The following is a 26,434-nucleotide window of genomic DNA, read 5'->3' on the forward strand; positions in this document are numbered from 1 at the left end:
AGTTAACTAGTGAAGTAATGCGATTAATTACGATTAAAAATTGTAATCGCCTGACACCCCGAAGTTTTAATAATCTTTAAGTCGCTTCAGGCGATTACATTTTTCAATTGTGATTAATCGCATGACTTCAATAGTTAACTCACGATTAATCACACATTTTATATCTGTATTTCTAAAAAATAAAATTCTAGGTTTTCATACTCTTGTTAACAAAAGTGGAATTTTTTTTTAAACTAATAGAAATTATTCAAATGAATTTTTGACGTCTATAGCCGTCAATGGCAGTGAATGAGTTAATAGTCCAATTATTATTGTTTTAATATTCCAAATTTCTACTCCTACATTCTACAAAATCACAAGCATGTTTCAAATTGACAGTGCAGAAAATGCGCAAACACTTATTGGTTTGGTCTGTAACATGCAGCGTTCAGCGTTACCGGGGAGAAGAGACTACATGCTTACAGGCTGGTCTCTAGTCGGCTGCAGGTGATCGGTTTTTGTGATCGGCAATGAAAGTCATTGATTGACATTCGCCTATCATGAACAGAAATCAGCCGATCCCGATTGGTGGCCGATGCATCGGAACACAGTTCACTTAGTAGCCTTTCAACTTTGATTTGCTTTGTGGAGAAAACACAGATAAAATATGCAATTGACCTTTTAGGAATTCTATCAATTTCATGTAGAGTAAAATACATGTCAGGGACTTAATAGTTTTTTCAATTGTAAATATAACCAGACTTTTTTCTCTCTTTTTTTTTTTCATTTACACTCAGCAGTAGCCTGAATTATGGAGTCCATGGATATCACCACACCAATACCCTATGAGTCTGCAGTCAGTCATTTTGTTTCTTTAAGGCTATTGCCACCTTCACTTTGCACCTATCTTTCCATCTTTTTTATTTAATTTTTTTTAAATGCATTCATTATTAGTTGAGATCAGGCTTTGACAGTACTTAACAGTACAAGCTACACTATTTGTCTGCAGTGCCTTCGCATCCATTTTGTAGCATTTAGCTAACTATGCCATATGCACGTCACTATTAACTTCTGTCACTAGTGAGATCAACAATAAACACGTGAGCTATAGTTAGTTGTACATGCCCGTGACAGCACCACGATCAGCCATTCCACACATGAAAAACATGATAAGCCTTGAAAGTTTTGAATGGATTCCAGAACATTGGAGCACTTTTGAGATGTTTTCAATGAAGCCTCTGCATTTACTGCACTTCCATAATTGATAATTATATGCCCATCGTTTCTAGAATACTTTTGATTTCTGATGAAGTTGTGAAGGTTTGTGATCAAGCAACTCGAGACGTTTTGAACTCCGTGTTCAACGAGTGTGGTCAACGAGAATGGTAAAGGCCACATTTTTGTGAAACCTTGTTTGTCATTATATGCTTCTATGTCTAATGCCACCAGAATGTTTCCTAAAGAGTCTGTCAATAACATTTAAGTGTGCATAATTTTAATGTTGCATGCCACTTTCTGGAGCTACTGTAATCGGTGGTGGATCAGTATCACAAAAAATGTATGTGCTCTTTCACAGTCCACGTACATGTATGTACATTTGTCACCTTTCATTTGACCATGATATGTTAGAAATGTTTATGGAAAGTGCATTTTTAAGGAGTGATGTACAAGCCCAATTCCCCCAAAGTTGGTACACTATACAAATTGTGAATAAAAACTGAAAGCAATTATGTGGAAGTGCCAAATTTCAATATTTTATTCAGAATAGAACATAGAGAACGGGTCAAAAGTTTAAACTGAGAAAATGTATCATTTTAAGGGAAAACTATGTTGATTTAAAATTCCATGGTGTCAACTAATTTCCCAAAAAATGGGACAAGGCCATTTTCACCACTGTGAGGCATCCAATCTTCTTCTTGCAACAGTCTGCAAACGTCTGGGGATCGAGGAGACAAGTTTCTCAAGTTTAGAAATAGGAATGCTGTCCCATTCTTGTCTAACACGCGTCTCTCTAACTGTTCAACTGTCTTGGGCTTTCTTTGTTGCACTTTCCCCTTTATGATGCGCCAAATGTGCTCTAGAAGTGAAAGAAGTGGACTGCAGGCTGTCCATTTCAATACCCGGATCCTTTTCCTACGCAGCCATGATGTTGTAATTGGTGCTGTATGTGGTCTGGCATTATCATGTTGAGAAATGCAAGATCTTCTCTGAAAGTGATGATGCCTGGATGGGAGCATATGTTGTTCTCCAATCTGAAGATACCTTTGTGCATTGACGATGCTTTTCCAGATGTGAAATCTGCCCATGCCACACGCACTCATGCAACCCTATACCATCACAGATGCAGGCTTATAAACTGAGTGCTGTGAACAACTTGGGTTGTCCTTGTCCTCTTTAGTCAGTATGATATAGCGCTCCAGTTTTCCACAAAGAACTTCGAATCGTGATTCGTCTGACCACAAAACGGGTTTCCACTTTGCCACACTCCATTTTAAAGAACACCTTTTTGATATTTCTTCACTATCTTTCTGCGCAACATTGGAGGAATTGGTGATTGTCTACCCAGCTTTGCTTCTGAGAGAGACTGCCACGCCGAGAAGCTCTTTTTATACTCCAATCAAGTTGCCAATGGACCTCATTAGTGGTGGTTTTTTTTAGAAGTGCAATTGACTTTTTCAGCCTCTTATTGCTACCTGTCCCAACTTTTTTCCTTTTTCTTTTACATTTTTTGGCACCATGAAATTTACAATCAACATATTTTCCCCTTAAAATTATACATTTTCTCAGTTCAAACTTTTGACCTCTGATGCTGCTGTATGGATTCTGCACTGACTGACTGGGACAAAATCTGATGCGGGCACCATTCTTGAGGCGTTGCTATGAAGAATTCTGCATCGACTGAGCGGGCGGGGGTTTTGAGGAGGACCCACTTCTCTCAAGGCATCTTCCTGCGGTGCATTAAATTGACTCTCACGCTGTTCTAGTTGACAAGTACAGTACAGTATGTGTTAAATGTTGCCCACTCTTTTGTGATTAGAGCTATTCACTATTCAATTTGACTTGACTTGTACGGCTGCAGTGAGTAACGTCACGTGAAAACCATTTGAAGAACATATGACAGAAAGACAAAGACCGTTAAATCCTTTTTATTTACAAGTTGAGCTCTGACTGGAGTATTATTGACATTTCTCCTTTTGTTACGAGTTGGTGGTGCATTCGAGTCCTCCATCTGCATATATGACAGTGACAATAAGAAAAAGAAACTATATAAAAAGCTGTGGGCTGACTTGCAACATGGTGCCCTGGTGGTGAGTGAGAGGTTGGGAGCCCGCTGAGTGAGTGACGGTGCACACGCAATATTCTACCTGTACAACTATTCACATTTGGTCACTGTACACATTTACAGAGATCACATTAGGGAACGAGCCAGTACCTGAGGAATTAAGTCTCACAAATTAGCATTACTCATTCTCTGTGGTAAAAATTTGCACAGCCAAACAATGGAAGCCGGAGCAACACAATGGATATTCAACATTAGTGACAATTTGATGTGTCGGTAGGTGATTAGTGATCCCAGCAGGTTCAGGAATGTTTACTACATGCTAGCTGGGCTCACAACATAACCAAATCTATATTGGAATATTATTTATGTTTTACAGATAACAATTATCTGAGGCTTAGTCATCAAGCTCCACCTTTCTCAAATGGTTGCTACCAACGTCGGCTAAAGAGTAGATCACTGGCCTGCAGTTGTCATAGCGTGTTTTCAGAAATGGTTGTTGAGGCCTCTGAAAGAAACACTCCTCTAGGATACATCAGGTGTACTGGCATGCTTTCAGAAAGACAAAAAAGATGTGACGCTATAAACATCTGATGCACATGCCAGCAGCCTTCATTGTCCCCTCTCTGGAAAAAACACGCAAACTATACATGAGAAACAAACGAGTCCATTAAACCGACCATTCAGCAGCACACAAGATACAGTAAAACGTCCTGAATAAACACATCATACATGCGCAGCATTTCTCTCAAGAATGAAATGCCAGCCAATAAATAATAGGTAAGAAAAAATAATTAAATAACAATCATTGTCTCCGTTTCAGATCACAGTAAGCGTGATCAACCCAAACAGTCAAAAGTCCATTTTTACAAATATGTGAAAATGCTCGGCTCATTTAAGTCCTCTAACTCAGCACACTGTCCTCTGAAAACACAACATCAATAAAACACTTTTCTTTGGACACTTGGCACCGATCCGATCACTCGTTCCCTGTAAAAATCATATCAAAAAAGGGGAAATGTATTCTCTCATTTGTGTCAACTGTCAGACGGCAGTCAGTCATACACGAGTGGGCTTTGGATTTGGTACTTTGCAGCAGCTTGGTGTGATCTGTAAATGTAAGGAGTCCGGTCCTGGAATGACTTGACGTGCGCTAAGCCTTGTAGCAGTTGCCCTGCGTGGTGAGCGCGAGCTGACCGTTGGGCGCCACTTCGTTGGCCTCATCCTCCAGGAGGCCCGACACGTCGGCGTTGGGAATGCTGTCGTGATAGCTGCTGAAGCTGATGTTGTCCTCTTTCAGTTCGATGGTCCAGAAGGGCGCGTTGAGCTTCCGGTTCTGGTATTCTCTGTAAGTGTACACGCCTCCAACAAAGCCCAAGAGCACCACCACCACCAGGATGATGACGGCCAGGATGATGATGTTGAACTGCGTCCAGGAGACGTCAGTCAGCGCTGCCGTGGTGTTGTCGGTGGGGCTGCTCAGACTAGTCAGCAGGGCCTGAGTGGTGGCGGCGGCGCTCAGTGTGGCGCTCCAGTTGCCGCTGGATGTGGACGTGAAGGCGGGGATGCCTCTTGGTCTGGTGGCGCTCAGACTGCTGCTGGAGGATGAAGCCGTGCTGGGAGTGGGGGTGGTTGTTGCGGTCCTAGCTGCTGGAGTACAGAAAAGCATTTAAATAATTCTAAATCGTCGTCATTCAACAGGAATGGGTGGCTGATTTAAAGACACAATCAAGCATGTCGCTGTCCTGTCAAGAGTCCATGTGGTGTTTGCCTGGTAAATGTTGACACCTAGTGGTCGGTCAAACTACTGAGATGAAAAAAACTGCCAATTCCAGAAAATGCTAAATTTGAATTGTTCTTGCTGAAGGTTGGCCCAGCCAGATATTAGATTTAGAGGGCTATTACTTTAATTTACTTAAATTTTTAATCGTAATTAATCACATGACTTTAAAGTTAACTCACAATTAATCACATCTGTTCTAAATGTACAATAAAATGTACAATAAAACCTTGTTTTTCTAAGTTTTCCTGCCCTTGTTAACATAAAAGTGAAAAAAAAAAGAGTTAAACTAATAGAAATATGGCTGCATCTTGTAGTCATTGATACAGTAATTTCATAATAATTCATAAAATTATTATTATTTTTTTTTTACTGGACTGTAAAAAATGGATTTGTTTTGAGGTCATTTTTCTGCCACTTGATGGCATAATCACATTTGAAAGACGATGGTGACAGCTCAGTGCATTTTTCTTTTAATATTTAGAGCTAAGTAACGTGTGAAATTCTGTACATTTTTAAAATTGTATAATACAAGTTGACCCTAGTTTCCACAAATATATGCATTATTATTACATTTGTTACTGTTAAACTTTAATGTGGACATGTCTGCTGTGTTGCGACTGGAATTCCCCCAGTACAGGCTTTCCAAGTAAGGCCTGTTAAAAAAAAATTGTGGCGCTAAAAGAACTTTAAATTAACTAAAAACGAATGCACTCATTTTGAGACCCCTACTTTTCGCACAAGGTCAAGTTGCTTGGAAGTGTTTTTTTCCCCTTAATAAATAAAATCAATAAGAACTGCATTCTATGCGCACTTGGGTTATCCTTGTCCAGGGAAAAACTGGAAACAAAATTTGGCCTGGGAAAATTTTGTCAAGTTGGAGGGGTTGGTGAGGGGATGACAGACTTGCAGCGAACAGCGGCTGACATGCAGCGATTACTATTTGTCGTGGAGTGACTGTTCGGGAAACTCCCGAAATTCTCTATGGCCACTCCTCCCCTATCCTTGTCTGATATTAATTAAACATAAAGTGGGAGAAAATACAAAAAAAAAGAGAGAAATAATTTGATAAGAGGACAAATAGTGTAAATGAATGACAATTGTGTCTGTGAATAATTGTGTGTCTTTAGGTGCAATGTGACAAATTTTAATCTGTTTTCATGTCAGACAGTGGGGATTTTTTGTGTGTGTCTTTATTAAGTGCATATAACTTTTGGCTTTAAAGGAGAAGTCAACCTTAAACATTTCTTGACAATAATACGTTATATGTGACCTCACTAAAGCCTAAAAAAAATCAAACAATTACTCTGGGTCTGTCCACAAAGGCACCTGTGTCTTCTGGAGCTGGACAGAACCACACACTCGATTCATCCAATGCTGTGGGCTGAGGGGACTTCTACTACTGTCAGTGTTGCAACCAACACTGTGTTTCCCTGGCGACTAAACCCAGCGCCGTGGGCTCTGAATGGGAAAACAACGACCTCTCTCACCTCTTCGCCCACGTGCCTTTTTTCACTTCCAAGTTTGCTCTGTTAGAAGACAAGATCATGTTGGGGGGGCAAGCTCACGAATGCCAAAATTCAACTAAATGCTTCTACCATGAGTTCCATGGCATCAGACAAAGCCCTGTAGACTGAAGCTGGAGCCAGCCCAAAAAACAACAATGCCTTGCCTGAGATCCAGCAAAGCAATAGCAGCCCAAGCAACAGAAATGACATCTTGGACCTTAGTGATATCCCCCACATAACTGAACAAAACCCACCACAAAGTCCTCCTCTATCATCAGCACCATCTTAAAGAGGATTGAGGCCAGCTCAGCAAGACTATTAGAACAAAAACTGCTCAAGTGTGTAGTAGTCAATCTATACACTACTGTATAATCTGTAGATGCCCGCAGGGATCCTGTTGCAGCATCTACGACATTGATGATTTGAGTAGGGCTGAAACTGCCTGCATCCATTGTTACCCCCAACAATGGATGGGATGGGGGCGTTGCAGGCTGCACGGTCAGCCAGTCCTGCAATGATTGGGCAGCTGCACTGCAAGAACTAAAATCTTAAGTAAGATATAATTTCTTAAATTTAACCCAAATGTGCTTATTTTGATTTGACAAGTTATTTTTACTTAAAATGAAATTCTCAGGCAAGATCATTGTGCTCATTTTAAGATACTTATTACTTAATCATCTTATTTGATCAAGCAATCTTGGCATTGAGTGTTAATAGCCAGTTTAAAGTACTGTGAGAATTAAAACAAGCATTTCCCACATTTTAAAATGACAACTAACCAACATCAAAAGCCCTGAACTGGGGTTTCATAGGTTTTCTTATTTTAAGATTTTGCATAATCTAGTAAAAAGATAAATGGAAAAAAAGTATGTAAACAGACGAGTGGTTAATTTCGTAATATTTACTAAGCTCATCATTCCTTCTTTCAGAACCAGCTCAGTGGTCTAGTGGTAGAGTGTCTACCCTCAGGCTTGAAGGTTGTAGGTTCAATTCCTGGCTGAGTCATGACAAAGAAAATGGGACCTGTTACCTCCCTGCTTGACACTCAGGCTAAGTTATACAAGCGTAAAAAAAAAAAAACTCATGTATTTAAAAAAAATTTGTTCTATTTATTACAGCTTGAAAATAGTCGACATGACTTGTTTTCAGTCTGAAAATACTATTTTCAAGAGCGCAGTGGTTGATATGGGCCTAGTATTATTTTCTTATTTTTCAAAATCTTACAGGTACATTTAATTCAAATTTTCTTGTTCTGTTGGCAGATAATTTTGCTTATTTTAACTCATAATTTTCTTATTTTACTATATTTTTTTCTTAAATTTTCTACAGTCCTTTTTGCAGTGTGCGAAATATTCCGGATATGGCCATTGCAGACTAAGGGAAGAGGAAAAGCGACAGCATTTGTTTTGGGTTAAACTCCTCAACTCAACAACCCAAAAACAACCTTCTTACTGCCTCTAACAAAGGCCTCGCCTTTGTACCTGTTCTATTAGATCTTTGTGCAGCTATCACACACTTGACCACTAAATCCTTAGGTTACAGTAGTTCTTAAAAGGGAAATCAGTCGATTTATATTTTCCTACTATTGCACCCTGATAAAACTGAACTATATAAATAATACTATATAAATGACATTGAATTGAATTTAAATTAGTTGAATTAGTGTTTTGGAACATTTGTTGAGTCAAGGCACCCTAAAGAAATCTCAATCACCAAATGGAAATATAAAAAGTACAAGTACTGACAAAGTAATGATGATTTTGTCTTAATTTACCGGTAGTTACAAATGTACGGAAGCTACAAATGTAAAATGTGGGCCTGTTTAGTTGAACGCAAAGCTAATAAATTGAACGCATAGGTTTGGAACACCCTAACCCATGGAAATTAAAACCAGTTATCTCAGTGGAAATGTTTAAATCTCGACTTAAGATATCTTTTTATATTATTATATCGCTTCTTCTCTCACCTGTAACCTAGGTGGGGGCTTATTGTACCTTGTTACATCCAATAGTTTTTCATTTTCCCTGTCACTATACTGTATGCCAGTGGCATAGATTGTTCATGACAACAAAAACACATTTCTGAAATATTAACTAAAAATATAGTAAACAACAGCAATAATAATAACAATAATAATGCTGTCAACCTACTTCCTGTGTTTGTCGACTGTATTAAAAAGTATATGAAGGAACACTACAACTCAAAAGGTGGCCCAAAAATGTACCCAGTTTTGTATCTTTGTTAATATGCCCAAAAACATTGAAAAGTAATTCCTCAGTATTTGTAAGCTGTTGGTAAATTCATGCTCATGTGCTACATTTGGCATTTGCTGGGGACTTGACCACCCTGTTTATAAAAGTCATGGTCTAGTTACTGAAATGATCTTTCATGATTGAGAATTTTGCAGTCTAGAGATGAATTAAATGGAATAATTTATTCAAACATAATATGTGGTAATTACTTTGTGAATCTCAAAAGATTGAAGAAGTGCTGAAAGGGGAAATGATCACTACTGAGATTGATATAAGATACTTACTTAGACGGCTGCAGTTATGAGCCCTGGCGTCCCCTGCAAATCCAGCAGCACAGAGATGGCAATGGGGCCCAGCGGTGTTGTTAATGCAGCTGAAGCAGTGGCCGGTGTCGGGGTGACAAAGCTGGCTGGGACCCTGGGGGTCTGCATTCCCACTACAGTCACATGGCACACACGCCCCTTTGGCTTTGTAGAAGCCAGCGCTGCACTGGTCGCACAGTGGGCCAGAGTATGGGTGAAGGCACAGGTCACACACCGGAGAGCCACTGGGATCTGAACAAGAACACACAGCAGGATCTATCAGGAGGATGCTGATCCAACAAAGGAGAATGTTGTCAAGTCACAAATGAGGAAAACTCACATCTTCATTTGATTTAGAAAACGTTCATCACTAGACTGACTATATTGTAGTTGACAAATCAGCAAATGTTGTTAGATCAACATTTTGACATTGTTTTTTCATTTTCTAATGATGAATGAAAGCACTAGAAGACTACGGGCGAGCTTTTTATTGGATTACAACGATGAACCAACTAGGTGGCTCATGACAACAATATTGATGAATGACAAAGTACAACTGAAGGGTTTCTAAACAGTTTTGATGTAATGCAGAATCAAGTCAGGATGTCAAGTGAACAGAATGACATGTATCTGCAAATTCTGAATTGTGTTTGTCCTTTGTATCCATTTGAATATACCGCACATGTTTTTATTTAATAGTAATTACATTGAACATGAAAAACAAGCAAAGTCACACAGTGCATAGCTATCACTGAAAAGCAGCGACGAAAATATGTTATGAGGATAAGTGGTAAAGAAATAATATTTCACATGAGAACACTTATGTTAATGATGGCATTTCTTTTATTGTTTCCTGTACTGAGCATTTTGAGATTTATGTTATAAATGCAAAGTGTGCTTTAAATAAAATCTATGATATGATATGATATGATATGATATGATATGATATGATATGATATGATCCATCTATCCATCTTCTACCGCTTATCCAAGGTCGGGTCGCAGGAGCAGCAGTTTTAGCAGAGAAGCCCAGACTTCCCTCTCCCCAGCCACTTTGTCTAGCTCCTCTAGCGGGATCCCAAGGCGTTCCCAGGCCAGCCGAGAGACATAGTCTCTCCAGCGTGTCCTGGGTCGTCCACGGGGCTTCCTGCCGGTGAGACATACCCGGAACAACTCTCCAGGAAGGCGTCCAGGAGGCATTCAAAACAGATGCCCGAGCCACCTCAACTCATATTATATTATATTATATTATACTATATTATATTATATTATATTATATTATATTATATTATATTATATTATATTATATTACTTGTAATGAAACTACAGTGTATGTGCATGGCAGTGGCGGCTCGTCAACAGAGGGTGCCGCCCTACCATGCACAGTGATCATATCTTTCATTGACGACATAAACATAGTTTAAAAAAATACTAATGGAAAAATACAAATATTTCAAAATATATCAGGCCGAAACCTTATAAGTGATCATTTGACGATTTTTTTTCTCTTCAAAAATCCATTCAGTTGGTCAGTCCACACGTGTGGTTGTTTTATTTATTTATTTACTTATTTTATGAATGATTGAGTCATTGACCAATCTAAACTTACGCTCTTTGATGATGTAATGTTAATGGGTGAACACAATCATGCCATTTTTGGGGTCTCTTGAAAAGTTTTCGGCTGGACGCAAGCAACATGTACACTAGTCTATCTATTTTTAGATGAACAGGATAAATACCACTGTATATACTTAATGATGAGTAAATATGTTTCATTCATTGTTGTCTGATTAGTGATGTCACATTTGCGCTGGGGTGTATATTTTTTCCCCCATAGAATTGTTTATTGTTTATTAAAGCCCAATTAGGTCTTAAAATGTGGATAAAAAATAAAACAAAACGATAAACAAGTCACTGACGTGTAAAAACTTTGATATGCGAAGTAGACTGACTGCAAGACATTGGACAAGCACCTGGCGCTGCATTCCAATAATCCAGCTCCTGGATGTTATTTTTGTCTGGCAGCTACAGTAGGTCTTTACACATCTGCTTGCTATATGTCTGTGCCACAGACAGGGACATGCAGATGACAGGACCTGGGGAGCGGGCATGGGTGCTTGGGCAATTGCCCGTTTTCCCCATGCAGCCCAAAATTCCCTTTTGTCTTTTTTTTTTTCCATGTCTGTGGGCTTTCAACATTAGAAAAAGTAATGTAGGGCTGTCACAAACAAATCTTTTTGGAATTGTTTATCCTATTTATTATTCCATTGATTACTTGGAGAATTCCCCCTCAATGTTCATAATTTTTTGTCAGCTGAGAACTGCTGCTTAAAACAAAAAAAAACAAAACAACATGTTCGCTTTCATTAAGGAACTCGGAAAGCATACAGATTTGACTGAAAATCAATGTATGCGGACTTTTTAAAAAGCTTAAACAAATGGTTCAAATTCTTTTCATTTCCTTTTCTACTTCATGCACAAGTTCTGTGGCAATAAACAGATTTTACAGAATTTTTTTGTGTTCAGGGTTGCCACTGGGCATTTAATGTTATGCGTTACAGTTATTGCATTCTACTGTAACTCAAAGGATGTTGTGCAATTTTCATTAGTGTATTTTTTCCCTTTGAGAATGGTTGAGTAAATGTGGATGGATTGTTGAGATATGTCATTGTTATTTTTGTACCACAGAAAGTGCTTCATTGTCTAGTGTCACACTTGACATCGTGTGGAAAAAAAAGATGTGTTCACTAAATAATTGAAGGCAGAAGCAATGTTATGTTTCGGATGGAGAAATTGAGTTGGACCTCCGTCTATTACCAGATTTTCTCAATTGTGTTTCCTTTAAAAGAAAAACAGCCCAGAGTATCAACACATATACAGTAGCTCCAGACATGACATGAACTTATTAATATTCATTATTTTTAATTGTGGCCACAAGACAGATATAATATGCATAAAAAATGCTCATTTGTGGCCATGAAATCGCCATAATGTGTGAACTGAAACATAATTTGTGGGTTCAATATCATTCTCATAAACAACTTTGACATCTGTGCAAGCAAACGGCGTGGCACCTGTGCGAGAAACTACAATGCCTGGCAAGTGTCGTTTCTTATTCTGTTCTCATCAATGTCAGGTTTTTCAGAATGTCTTTGTAACAGTAAACATTTTTAGTTTAGCCACTCAGTGTTTTTGCGGCCCGCCAGTTGCACCACCTCTGGTGTAGATAAAGCACTATAAAAGTATATAATCCATTTACAGCTGACTAGATTTTCATTTGTTAGACTATAACGTGTAGTCATTTGGAAATGTACAAGAAGTAATAATTCAATTCCATTCAGATATTTTTTTTTGTTACTGACAAAACGAATAGCGAATGATGATTTAGAGGATGAGCCAGACACCACAATTCGCCAGCAACCAGTGATGAATGACTTTGATACTGTCAAACACTGGCCTGGATGTGATTTTCTATCTGATCACATGACTATGTTGTATTGCAGCACAGGCCATGCTTCTCCTGATAAATTGCTGGAGGTTCAAAGGCAGCCGACCTGCTGGGTTATATAACCCGTAGGAAACATGAGCAGCACTCCAGGCGAGAAGACTTGACCTGCTTCTTTACCCTGCATCCTCCTTTTTTCCATGTTAGGTGAGCAAAAAAAGATTTAGCTTCTGCCTACACCCTTTCGGTTGTATATGTATGTATAGAATTTGTTTTTTGTTGTTTTTGACCATGTTGAATTTTTAATTTACCAATGAACCGAATACATTTTCAATCATTCATTTTCATTCGAATCACGAGTAAGTTACTGTCGGTAGACACTGTCTGACACACTATTTAGAAAAAACACAACATGAAACATTAAAAATGAAGGCCAGTCTACAGCAGTAGGTGCAGATATAATCATACATGAGTGATTTAATATGTGTGACCCAGATTCTGATCTGGAACAGTGCCCCACTTTAACCTCTCTGAGTGTCACATTAAACATCTTCATTTACAACATCCACATATTTACAAATCATTTATCCTACAACATGAAGCTGCGATACGTTATATTCTCAAGTGTCGTTGCTAAGACAACCCCAAGTTTTGCTGCTGCTTTCTCTCCTAGCTCTGGTGTTCAGTTTCAAATCATCCACAGCCACAACATTTAACATATGGTCTAAGAATTAAAAAAAAAAAAAAACATGCATTATCTCTGATCATTTCCTTCTTCCTATAGTGATGCTGTCTGAAAGCATAATGCGGCCCATCCCCCCAGTCTGTTACTGCCTGAGTGGCGCTGAAATGGCCCAACTGTGCTCATGCTGTCCCCGCTCAGCCTGGTTCATGTCCCTTCCCCTCCCTCCCTTCCACATTGCGGCACTTCTAATGTGGTCCCCAGTAGGCGGAAACATAACATAACAGCCGGCGCGTATCTTCCTGCATGGCAACAGCCATGCAGGCAGACAAGATTGGCCTAGCAAGGGAATAAGGTAATAATAGCTAGAAAATACCAAAACACAGTCATAAAACAACAAGAGTGACATTGTTTTTTTTATTTTCAATAATATTTGACTGCAATGAGCTACAAGGCCATCTTAATAGGGGTGCAATATTTGAGTCAGACACAATGTTACATTACTAGACCGGACTTGTCATGGTACAGAAAGAAAGAGTCTTTGCAATCACATACCCAGCTCCGCCCCTAAAAGCACACTACTTTCACCTGCAGCTAAAATGAAGATCAACGGAAATGCTTTTAAATGGGAAAATCTGAGGAAAAGGGTTGTGGACACACAACTATGAATGATGTGTGACACATCCCTTTTGAATTATTATTGAATATTATTAGGCCATGCAGGTTGCACACAGAGTATCTAAGTAAATGTGAAGAAGAGCTGTTAGGGGCAGAATCAAAGTAGGAATAGCCAGGACTAACCACAACCATCATCACTTTTATCCCTTGAGAACTTTGGGCTTAAACATGTGGTTGTGTGTAGACTCACTGGGACTCAATTGAACTACTGTGTTACTCTCAAATAACCTGCCGTTTATATGTCTTCAGCCAAAACTAAACATCACTTGAGAAGAATTGCTGTGTGCGCAGGGGTTTTATCACAAGGATGCTAAAAGCTTGAAGACAGTGGGGAGTGAAGTGGGTTTTCCCAACAAATACTCGCTAATTAGACCCGAAACATATTGCCTGCCGTGCTCTGAACTATTTTTGTGACGACAACTGGTGTGAATGACATTCTATGTATCGCTGCAACTATATTTGAATCCAACAAGATCAGAGTTGACTAAACTGTAGCTATCAGTGCATGACAGCGACAGTCAGTCCACCCAGAACGCCGCTTAGAAAAAAAAACACATTTAGGTGTCGGTTAAAACTAGGACAGACGAAGCCTGGAGCAAAAAGGTCACTCAATCCTAATTTATGCAACTTTGCTCGTTGACAAATTAAAGCAATATGTCAAGAGGCACAAATCTGATTCTCAACACCACTGACCAAGATGAATGTGTATGTATGTTTCAGCATGCTGCATGTAAAGTTGAGTTTAGTTCAAAATCAAATGTGATGCACATATTGTATAGATTTGGAGTCCTTTGTAAAATTCTGCTTTAAAGGGATATTCAGTGATCCCTAGTGTCATCTCGTGGTCAAAGAATAGCATTAGAAACACGCAGGAGCACGCGCACCGTTTGCTCAGAGAGAGCACATTTCGCAAGCCTACCACCAATTCTTATTTTGTGTGAGCAAACCAGCATCTCGGCGAGCGATGGCGACTTGGCAGTCATGTGAAGCCCGGCGAGCGACACCAAAAGACAGAGCGAGCCGGAATTAGCTGCCGCAGCTAACAAGAGCGGCTAGCGTGAGGAGCTAGTAAAAAAAAAAAAAGCTATTAAAACCTTGCGAGAGCAAAGCAGAAAGTGACAAGCGATGGGCCCGAATAGTGATGACCACCTGCAGCTCCAGCTATGGAAGGTAAGCGGCGGTCGACCCGTTGGGTCCGACACTTGATGCAATACCACACAGGTGGCGGCCGTGGCTCAGGGTGTAGAGACGGTCGTTCAGCAACCAGAGGGTCGGCTGTTCGACCCCGCTCTCCCAAAGTCATGTGTCATGTCCTTGGGAAAGGCACTTCATACACTTGCCTACAGTGCTACTCACACTGCTGTATGGAAGGTGCGAAAGTTTGGTGCCTCGCTTCCATCAGCCTGCCCCAGGGCAGCTGTGGCTACTTAAGTAGCTTACCGTCACCACAGTGTGGATGTCTGAATGCATGAAAAATTGATCCATTCCATTGTAAAGCATCTTTGCGTGTCTAGAAAAGAAAAGCGCTATATAAATGCAATGCAATATTATTGTTATTACAGGGCTATTTCCAGATCTGCAATGACTCCGCCCACCCAGGACACACACAATTCTTCCTTCCGGCAGACTCAGAGTCATGTAAGGCTGCAGAACAGTTTTTTCCCCATGGCTGTGAAGAGACTTGCTGTAGGGATCGTGACTGACATTGGACTTTTTCTAAGTCCCACTTTCCACGCCCACTTCCATACATACAACTGATCATCGTTACCAGGTCTCTGTGGCGCACTTGGTAGAATGCATTGTCACAGGTTCAAATCCCACCTCCGACTGTACATTGCAAATTTATCTACGGCAATTATGCTAAGTGATTACATGCTACCCAACTGACTATCATAGTTCCACTTTTCCGTCAAAATGAATGGAGGGTATTGCATGCCTAGGTGGCGCTATTGAGTGATATATATATATTTTTTAATTTTTCAATTGGTTTAATTAGATCCAGATTTCCATCTAAATGAATGGAGGGTATTGCATGCCTAGGTGGCGCTATTGAGTGATTTATTTTTGGGTGGGTGGGGGAGGGGGATTTTTTGATTGTTTTTATTAGTTCCAGATTTCCATCTAAATTAATGGAGGGTATTGCATGCCAAGGCGGCGCTATTGAGTGATTTTTTGTTTTGTTTTCGCATTTTTCCATTGGATATCATTAGTTCCAGTTTTCCATTTAAATGAATGCAAGGTAGTTTCACACTTTTCCATATAAATTTCAAATTGCTTCAAAAATTCACACCTCCTGGGTTCAAGTGTTCTTTTTATTAATTTATCTTTCAACTACAATTAATGCTGTGTAATTTTCACATAATTTATATTTCAATTTACTTCAAAAGCACTCAGTTTAGAATTCAGCTATCAGCATTCAGCTTAGCATTCAGCTATCAGCATTCAGCTTTCAGCATTCCCACACAATTTCTGCGGAAATTGCACTTAGTCTAGTTTTTCATTCTATTGGCATAAACGGTCATTTTTCAAAATGAATAAATTATTAGTTCACCACCAGATGGCGCTAGGGATCACTGAATGTACCTTTAAAAGAATAGAAATTTGCAATGACAATAAGGGACTGCACTCAGCGAGTGCCTGCTACTTACAATTAGATCCAGACTCAGCTCAGTGCAACACAACGGAAAATGTAAATTATCAATGAAGTTAAATTGCTGCTGTGGCTAAAATATCATCTACTCTTCTATTCCTCAGTTTCTTTCCACCACAGACAGAAATCCCATCTCTACACTACGGTCCTTCCATCTACGTAAACACGTTTACAATGAGATGTGAATGCGTTTGTCAGCGATGGATGGGAACAAAAACATTTGACAGTCCAAATGACATCAACCGTCACTGCGGCGCTCTAATCCTGCAGTGCACTAGCTGCTCTCGCAGTGAAGCTCAGAGAAATCCCGATGTGTGTGTGTTCTGTGCGCGCGTGCATGCAGAAAAAATTCTGTAGCTGGAGCCGAAGCAGTGCATGTCCGTATCAGGATAAAACTATAGCTAGTGAATCAGCTAGTCAAAATAATACTATCAGTCAGAACAGGAGATTACAAGACAACTCAGCACATTACAAAAGTCATTGATTGCAGTGATTGCCTCAAATGGTCGACATATTAGTCATATCATTTGTGAACAAGACTGATGTCATTATTTTGTTGGCTATGCCACAACAACAAAAAAAGCTATTTTGGAGAATGATTCACCCTTCATAAGGAAGTCATTATCATACTTGGAAACTATTATCACTGTTCTTGACTGATTGACAAAGAAAGAAATCAGATGAGTTCAATCAAGCCTTACAGTGAAAGGGGCATCCATTACAATTTAGTTACGAAATACGTTTACATGCACTATAACGGGCTGAAAGGATATTACATGTCACATCCAGGTGAGGTAGGATGTACACCTGTGGGGTCCCGCTTGCTTTGTAAATGTGACCTGAATGATCCAAATGTGCACGTGTGTGTGAGGTCTGGGACTCACCGGTGTGACAGGTGCCAGTGGAGGAAGCGTTGAAGCAGGGGCACGGGACACAGGCTTCAGTCAAGGCAGCGCTTTGGCTGCGGTAATGATCTGACTTGCACTCTTCGCAATTGCTCCCCTGCGTGTTGCCTTCACAGTTCAGACACACACCTGAGGAAATAAAGTTGAAAACATCTCTTTTTCATTGTGGTTCTATTTGTAGAAAGGACTGATTTAAAGCAGAGTTTTAGCCTGACAAAAATATACTCAACTGAATTTTATTTATAAAGCACTTTAAAACCACCATACAAAGTGCTGCACAAGGAGTAAAAATCGTAAAGATACATGTACCGGTATATTATATAACAACAATGAATGTTGTGTATGTTGTGATCAGAAGTGTGCAATGTACATTCATGAGATTGAATATCACATTCATTTATTCATTTATTCATTGTTTATTTATTTTAAGCAACAATCAAAATCAACAGTTTATCAATTCCTCCAGACAATACTAAACTAAACCTAGCCTGAAAAGGAGTGGGAGGAAGAAAAACTTATTAAATCCCACCCCCAATCTCATCAATATCAACTTTGAAAACAAACATTAAAACTTGGAATTTCAAAGAATTATTTCAATTGATTTATCCAGAGTGTGATAATTATACAACATGCAGTACCTTTCATTGATTTTGTGTGCATAGGTGCAAATGTATTTTTTGTTTTACTTGATCTCATCTATTTAGATATAAAACATATACATAAAGGCTGACATGTATCCAAATTCAGTTTCGGAATGACTTATCTCAGTGCATAAAACAGGATTAGAGGACTTTAGTGTAATGCAAATTGACTGGTCAACACAGCGCTAGGGATGGATTATCGGCTGGGCCCATTAACGGTGCTGATATTTGGCATTTTCACAAATATCGGCATTGGCCTTTTTCCTATTCTGAAGGTCGATAAAGCTGGTATCTCACTGAGCGGTGAATGCTTGCAAACGTAGAAAATTTAGGGTTTTCATCAGGATTTGTAAGATGTTGCAAAGACATTTAGAACATATTCAGACAATTTTTCTCGTCTGCGAAGATCTTTTGAAACCTTTTACAAACCCTGACGAAAAACCCAAATTAGCCTCATTCGTATGCATTTGTTGCTCAGTGAGATATAGTTCAGGGAACTTTTCATTTATGGACTTATTTAAATTTCCAATTTACAAAAAAATTATGCTGCCACTGCAAACTCCCTACACTTTTTATTTAAAAAAACAAACAAAAAAAAACAAAAAAACTAAATATGTTAGAATTTGGGGAAACTTTATTTACAGTAGAAAATTTTAGGGAACTATTTATTTGCTTAGTTTTTAATTTACCTTAACACATGTTGATGACCCAGGAAGCTCCCTGAAATTTTTGTTAGAATTTTTAAACAAAGCTGCCAATTCTTTACATGTTTAAAATTAAAAGAAAAAGGAACATTCTAAAATGTTAATGCTAATATTTTCTCTTTGACTGCAAATGAATATCGGCTTGAAATATTAAATTTAAAATTAAATATAATAAATATCTCCTTGACTACTAATAATTTGTATCGGTCTATCACTACGCAGCGCCTTAATGAAATCATCATTAAACACCTTTGGGATGAACATGAACTATCTGTGTAGTGTGCACAGTGTAATGCAATATACCCCCCCCCCCCCCCCCGCACACTCACACACAACCACATATACCGGTTTACAGATCTGTTATGATTAAATTGGTGGATATGGCTAAGGAAGAAACCAGTATGACGAACAGCTTGCCCCATTTTTTTTTATTGAAATGTCCCCGCTTATGTGAGTGTTCTGCAGTGATTGGATGCAGAAAAATGTAAATTTGCACTTTGTGCTGCTGTTTGAGTGTACTGTACTGTATCCTTGAGGAAAGGCCTTCGAGAGAAGTGTAAAACCGTAGTTAATCCACAGCGCTGTGTACGCTGAGCCCAAGTGAGACCTTCATATAGTCCATCTGTCCATGCATAAGAGCAGCAAGACATATGGCTTCTAAAACTCCCCCTCACCACCCCACGATCACAAGCATCACCATGGACCCCTTCACCTTGGCGACTAAAAGCCTGGCTGATGATAGGTGAGGCGCAATCCTCCTCAAGAGGATAAACTTGAACTAAATTCTAGTTTCCAATCCAGTTAATCAACTGTTAAGTAGTCACCGATACCAAGCACGTGTATCACAAGTACTTTTGACACATACAATTTCTAAAAAAGCAATGACAGATCATTTTAAATACAGACCTATATATTATACAGTAGTATTTTTACCTATACGTTTATGAAATTAATGCCAATTTTCTATTATATTTTTTTTATTTCTATACATATATTTACATAAATTGTATCTTTGGCATATGTCAGACATGTATGCCTTTAGTTCACCATTGTAAAATGGAGGGCGGCTACTTCCACAAGTACACAGTAAATTTGACTTTATTTAGAGTGCAACCAAACAGACTCAGTTTTAGAGTAATATTTAAACTTGGAAAAGAGTAAAATAAAGAAAAAGTAAATAAAAGTCACACAAGGGTTGATAAACAAACTCCCGACCTTCAGCTTGGGAGATAGCCGATCTACTCCCTGAGCCACGCAGCTCCTGCTGTGTGTTAGTATATCGCTCGTGTCAGCTGGAATCTTTGTAACGCTAAGATTGGATATAAGCAAACAGTAGGAGGAGTAGCTCAGGTGGTAGTGTGGCAGTCTCCCAAGCTGAAGTTCGCAAGTTTGTTCCTCAACCCTTGAGTGACTTTTTTTCCTCCAAATTCTTTATTTTACTCTCTTCCAAGTGTAAATATTACTCTAAAATTTAGTCTATTTGGTTCCACTCTGACAAATTTACTCTAAATAATAGTCAAATTTACAGAATTGACTGTACTTTAAATAAGGCTGTATCTGCACCGATACTGATACCATATAAAATAAATTAATAAATCCTCATAATTGTCAAATACACTTTAATTTTGCACCATGAATTTGTTTGAATTTCATGGAATTCGAATTGTACTTTCTGCAATTCAAATTTGAATTGCAATTCTGCTTCACGTTTGCAATGTCAATTCAAATTCAAATTCAAGAATTGAACTGGAATTTAGGGGTCATTCTCAATTCAATTCTGAATTTTGCCCATCCCTTCCTTTGAGAAAAGGGGTTGGGGGGAGACATTTACAGCGCAAGTGGCTGGCAGTGCAGCTAGCTTGCGGACCTCCAAAGATCATACTAGAATGAAAATATTAGAATAAAAGTCGCAATGTTTTTGATTATATTTAAACATGAGATGGGATTTTTCATTTAATGGCAAAACATTATTCTCCAAATAAATGCAGATGTTGAAAACATCACCACCCTAGCTCCTAAAAGTTCTGCTTTTGGTGCCCTAAAACACAGTTTGTGTGTTAATATTGTATCACGAATAAATCAATGCTGGTGAAAGATTTTGACAGAGATATGATTATTTGATGCCTGTAATCTATGCCAGGTATCTTAAAATGTTGATACTATTTTTCCAACATCATGTGTACGTTCTGATCAGACTTGAAAGGAAAACAGTTGAAGAATATCTACCTGATCTGCCGTAACATAATCCAGGTTGACATTTTACACAGAAAAAATATCTAACACAAAAGAAAGGTTATAAATTAATAGTTATGAGTCCCTGCTAAGGTTTAGGAAAATAACTACATTTTCTGTTCCGAGACTAATTGAGAACTGTAATTTATTTGTCAGCCAATGGTTCTATCTACTGTTGTCAACCTGGCACACACATTTTCAGTTTGTTGCATAGTTGCGAGTCGCGACCCCAATTTATAGACGTTACGAACAATTACAAACATGTTTTGTTTAAAAATAGCCTCTGACAAAACATACATACTATTATAGTATAGTATATATAGTACAAGTGTATACTGTATACCTTACCATACCACTTTATTTAAATAGCACGTTTAAAAGACAACAGAGGTTGACACAAAATCTGATGTGCAAAAAAACAAACAAAAAACTCCATAAAACATTATCATAATCAAAACAAAGGGTATTAAGTGGAAAAACGTGGCAGTCACTCCTGAGTTTTAAAATCCACAGAATCCATCCAAAATCCTCAATGTTGATAATCACTGTACAAGATGACAAATTGCAACATCAGCAGACTTACCTGACTGTGGATGACAAGATTTAGTGTGATTGTGACACTGGCAGGGTTGGCATCCAGTGCTGCTGAAGTGGAAGAAGCCTGGGTGGCAGTCGTCACACTTGGGCCCATACACTCCTGCTTTGCACACACATATCCCTGAGCTGGAAGGGTAGTACAGAAGATAACATTTAATATATGAAAAGTAACATAGCTATGAAAAGTTAGTTATAACACAATAATAGGATATTGCTGGTGAAACCTTGTACCTCCAAAATAGTCACTTTTCAGGCAAACCTAAAAACTGCATGTTTGTTCAATTGTTCAATTCACATTACAACATCAAATAGATCTGTCATGTTTAGATTCTGTTTTACTTGTGTGTCTTCCTTGGTCTTGTTAAGTGTGATCCTGCCCTTCCTCGTGTTATCCAATCAGTGCCCTCAGCCACTTGTGTCTTGCCCCAGGTGTGTCTTGTTGTGTCGTTAGTGTCTGTGTGTTTAGTCTGCTGTCTCCCCTTTGTCTGGGTCGGTTCATTGTTTTTCCCCATGTCATGCTGCCCGTTTTTTGCCTCGTCTTTTCCCCATGTCATACTGTTCGTTTTTGCCTAGTTGTTCCCCCATGTTTTGGTTCTAGTTTTGGTTTATCTTCTAATTTGGAAGATCACCTTTTGTTTGTAAGTAATTAAAATTCATTTTTTTTGATTGAACCTCTGCCTCCTCGCCCTGTCGTCCCGCATTTGGGTCCTCAAGCTCCCCCATCCTGACAAGATCAAGCCATTTTCAACACTTTAGATTGGTCAGTATTGTAAAAATAACACCCACATGTGTGGACTGACCAATAGTATAAAGTTGTGAAAAAATTTGAAATTTACCAAATTGTGATTTAGAGTTTGAGGTTTCGGCCCAACGCCAGCGATATACAATAATACAACACCGGCAGTTGAGAGCATCCTAAATACAAACCTCAACCCTAGAGAAATGGGTGTTTGAATTTTAATTCCTGCATTAAAGCAAAAAAAATAATAAAAAAGCTGCTATAGGGGTAACAAAAGTCGTTGAAAGTTGAGGAATGCTAAAATAAACACCTGTTTGGAACATTGCACAGGTGAACAGCAATAGTGGAAACAGGTGAGTGTCAGATGTGATTGGGTATAAAAGGAGCATCCCAAAAGGCTCAGTTGTTCACAAGCAAGGATCTGGCGAGGTTCATCACTTTGTCAACAACTGCGTGACCAAATAGTCCAACAGTTTAAGAACACTATTTATCAACGTACAATTCCAAGGGTTTAAGAATTTCATCATCTACATCATCATTAAGATTCAGAGAAACTCGAGAAAACTTCTCATGTAAACGGCAAGGTGGAAAACCAACAGTCAATGCCAGTCAGTGAATTGTCAAAATGAATCAATTAATTAAAGTTAAAGTACCACTGATTGTCACATTTGACAATCTAGTAATCGTTTAGAGCCATTGTTTTACTTGAAACATTACTCAACACTTAATCAATGTTTTTTTGCTGATAGACTGTATAAACAGGTGTCTACAAATGCTAAGTCCTCGTCATTATTTTTACATTTTAGTGCGTTTGTTTAAAGCTTGATTTAGGGGCGTGTGTTTGGTGCCATCTTAAGGTTAAACACTGAGATAAACACAATTTGGCTGTTTGTCCTCTCATTACACGAGATACATATTACGTTATGACGTAGTTGCAGTAACAAACCTAGTGCAGCTCCTGTTGAAGCAACACCTGTATGTGCCAAAAACTATTGTAAGTTACTGAGGCCATCTGTCCATCCATTATCTGAAACACTTATCCTCATGTTTATTATTTTAAATAAATAAATATGTTAACATAGTAATAATAATGAATATTATTATTTTGGTGAGGCTCATAAGATAATTTGAAGCTTGCTAATAGTTGAAGATAAGTTGCTAACAAGGCTTGGTTTGTAATTAGTGCAAACCAAGCCTTGTTACATGAACTGATGAAGCCTTCTTGGATGAGAGGCGAAACATCTTCTAAGACAAGCAGCAGTTCAACTGTCGAATCAATGCCCTGAGAAAGAAATGACTTACATGAATGAAAACATCCACGTGCTGTTTGCTAATTGTATATGCAGATTAATGTTTACCTCATATAAATTAATTGGGTTGTTTTTTTTAAGCTAAATCGGCAGCTTTTTATGGCAAGGTACTGTCTGAAAGATGATTATATAGCAGCTAAATTAGGCTTCTACATTTTGCACTTACCGTGAGTATCATCATTAATAGACAAAGTCACATATAATAATAGTCTTCATATTTTTGTTAATCCGCCAGATGTCAAGATTGTAAATTCAAGTTTAGTATACACAACTTCATACCAAATCCTTACAATTTGTTAACAGTTGAGAAACAAAGCAATGTTCTAATCAAGTGGATGACAAGATTTTCCTAGAAAGATATATGGCTGAATTTGGATAAAAAGTGGTGGAACAGTTTTTGGACCAGGAGAGAAGTTGGTGGCTACATCCCTGCATGCCCAGGTCCCACGCAAAGTAAGTGGAGGACACGGTTATTCTGCATGCCTTTTCACAGCCCAAGAAAACAAATACCAAACCAAAGTCATCAAAACTGCTTTATCATGATTAGTTTTTTTGAAATGACTAAATTACCAAATAAATTCAGGTACTGATCATAGAGGTTCATCCAGTATAAATTGGTCATAAGCAAGATTTCCATCTCTCATTTCAATTACACAAAATATAACTAATCCAACAGCTCTAAAAATCAAAATCAACATTTTTTTTTCTCCTTTATTGAATCTGATCTTTTCCTAGATCACCTTGTGGGTCGTGGGTTATAGGAGATGTAGGAGGCTCTAATTAAAAAAATAAAATGTCAATAGCACATGAGCATCATATCCCTCCAATTCTATGCTCCTTCAAAGTAATCTACAAGAAGAACAAACACAATGCCAAGTCAAGCCCAATCAACCCTCCAGCCCAGACATTGTACTCAAAAACATTAATTACACACAATGACTTCAAAACAATAGAAGTAAATCACAAGTGACTGGAAGAAATTTATGAGAGTATGTGCATGTGTCTTCATACAAATGGGGCTTTGTTTAATGACTGCACTTAATGCAAATGAAGAGGCCGGCGGTGATGCTTAGTGGGGCGAGGACAATGCTGAATACGAGGTTGGGAAGAACACACACATACACCAGATGTCTCAAGATTGTTATCAAGCAACTGGGAAATATTGAGTAAATTAATAAATGTCACATTCATGGCAAATAAAAACATTTGTTTCATATGCTGTAGTAATCGTATTAAAAACCATCACGTAACATCGCACTACAAAAATAAAATGTAAGTTTGTTCTAGCAAGTTTTGTTACAGTAGCTGTTACAACAGTTTATATAACTTAATGATGCTACGGAATACATCTTTAATATTGCTTTTTTTAAACAGTGCTCACTATGGACAGACATTTATTACAGAGCTGTTAAAACATGTCAACAAAGTGAACGCAAGAGCGGCACACAGCGCAGGCATTAATAGTGGCGCTTCGAACGCTTTCAATAGGCAGATTGTTGTTGTACTTTAGCCATCAGCATGTAGCATCAATGCTATCTGCATAGTATTTACACAGACACAAACACATTATTTTTAACGGTTCCAAACCAGTCTCTGTATTGCTCCTTATCTTACTCAATTAAATACATCCATCACATCGGCACACTTGTTGTTATTGTCAATTAGGGTTGCCAACTCCCTGAAAAATAAATAAGGGACACCTCAACGACAAGGACGGCCGACCTAATTGCCTTCAACCTTGCAACCTTTGTAGGTGAAACAATTTTTTGACTATTTAAACCAAAGTTGAATAGGATGCATATGTTTGAACGATATTAACCCATGAAAAAGTTGTTATTCAGAAATTTACTTTAATAAACCAACAAAATTAACTTATCAAAATAAATATCTATAAACCTTTCCTTCATAACTTATAACTGTTTACATTAATATAAAAAAATATCTAATAAGCAGAACATTCATCCTGTAACTTATGTTCAGCTTAATGTCACATTATTTTTTCCATTTAAATTGTATCTTCATCAGTCAGCTTTAGAGCACAGTAAACTGAGTTATAGCTTAAACCATGCTTACAGTGTGATAGACATAGGCTACCTATGCAGCAATTACCTCTAAATTAGAAAAAACAAAAAAAATGTTTTTACTCTATACAGTATATTTATAAAGTGTCGTATATCAACTGCATGTACAGTTATAAATTAAATTATACATACCTGTTTTAACTTGTAATTAATGTAAGGCAATGTATCTATAATTTATCAATGATTACATTTATGTATTATTTCTTTTAACGTAGCCTACTTGTCAATCAATTGTACTTGTTTATAACACCCAAAAATATTATAGGTTTTCCATACAACACTGACATTCATTACACATTTCCATATTAACCTTAACTAGAGGGTTACAGAATCATTCTTTACACGCCTAAACATGTTTTTTTCTAGGGCTTGTGTTTTCTGCCCGGCAGTATGAATGAATTATCAATGCTGCTTGTCGGTAGCGCATTGACCGACGGTCCATTCATGTGCAAGTCCGTGCGTGCTATCGAATCGGGCCGGGAGTGACGTCATTTCAAGGGATGGTTGGAAACCCTATTGCCAATCACCAGGGTTTTTGTTTGTTTGGCGATTTTCTTCCGCTAGTTATTTATACACGTCAATCTTCCTTAATACAAGTCAATTGTTTAGTATTCAATATTTGTTTCTCACATTTAACATGCACCCAAATACATTCTGTTTGATTGATCA

At 38.2% G+C, this 26,434-nt stretch overlaps 1 protein-coding gene across 2 annotated transcripts in view; it reads right to left on the minus strand.

Moving 5' to 3' along the window:
* Positions 1 to 3,109: 3,109 nt before the first annotated feature.
* Positions 3,110 to 26,434, minus strand: part of LOC144049357 (multiple epidermal growth factor-like domains protein 9) — a 41,644-nt gene continuing 18,319 nt past the window's right edge. For both annotated transcript variants that reach the window (XM_077562221.1, XM_077562220.1), the window contains 4 exons: positions 21,622 to 21,761; positions 17,441 to 17,590; positions 9,084 to 9,353; positions 3,110 to 4,909 (listed from right to left, as the gene is read on the minus strand). In XM_077562221.1, the coding sequence (XP_077418347.1) occupies positions 4,413 to 4,909; positions 9,084 to 9,353; positions 17,441 to 17,590; positions 21,622 to 21,761 (1,057 nt within the window). In that variant the 3' untranslated portion in view covers positions 3,110 to 4,412. The remainder of the gene's footprint in view (positions 4,910 to 9,083; positions 9,354 to 17,440; positions 17,591 to 21,621; positions 21,762 to 26,434) is intronic.

This window comes from Vanacampus margaritifer, chromosome 3 (genome assembly GCF_051991255.1).
Source record: "Vanacampus margaritifer isolate UIUO_Vmar chromosome 3, RoL_Vmar_1.0, whole genome shotgun sequence".
NCBI classification, from domain to species: Eukaryota; Metazoa; Chordata; class Actinopteri; order Syngnathiformes; family Syngnathidae; genus Vanacampus; species Vanacampus margaritifer.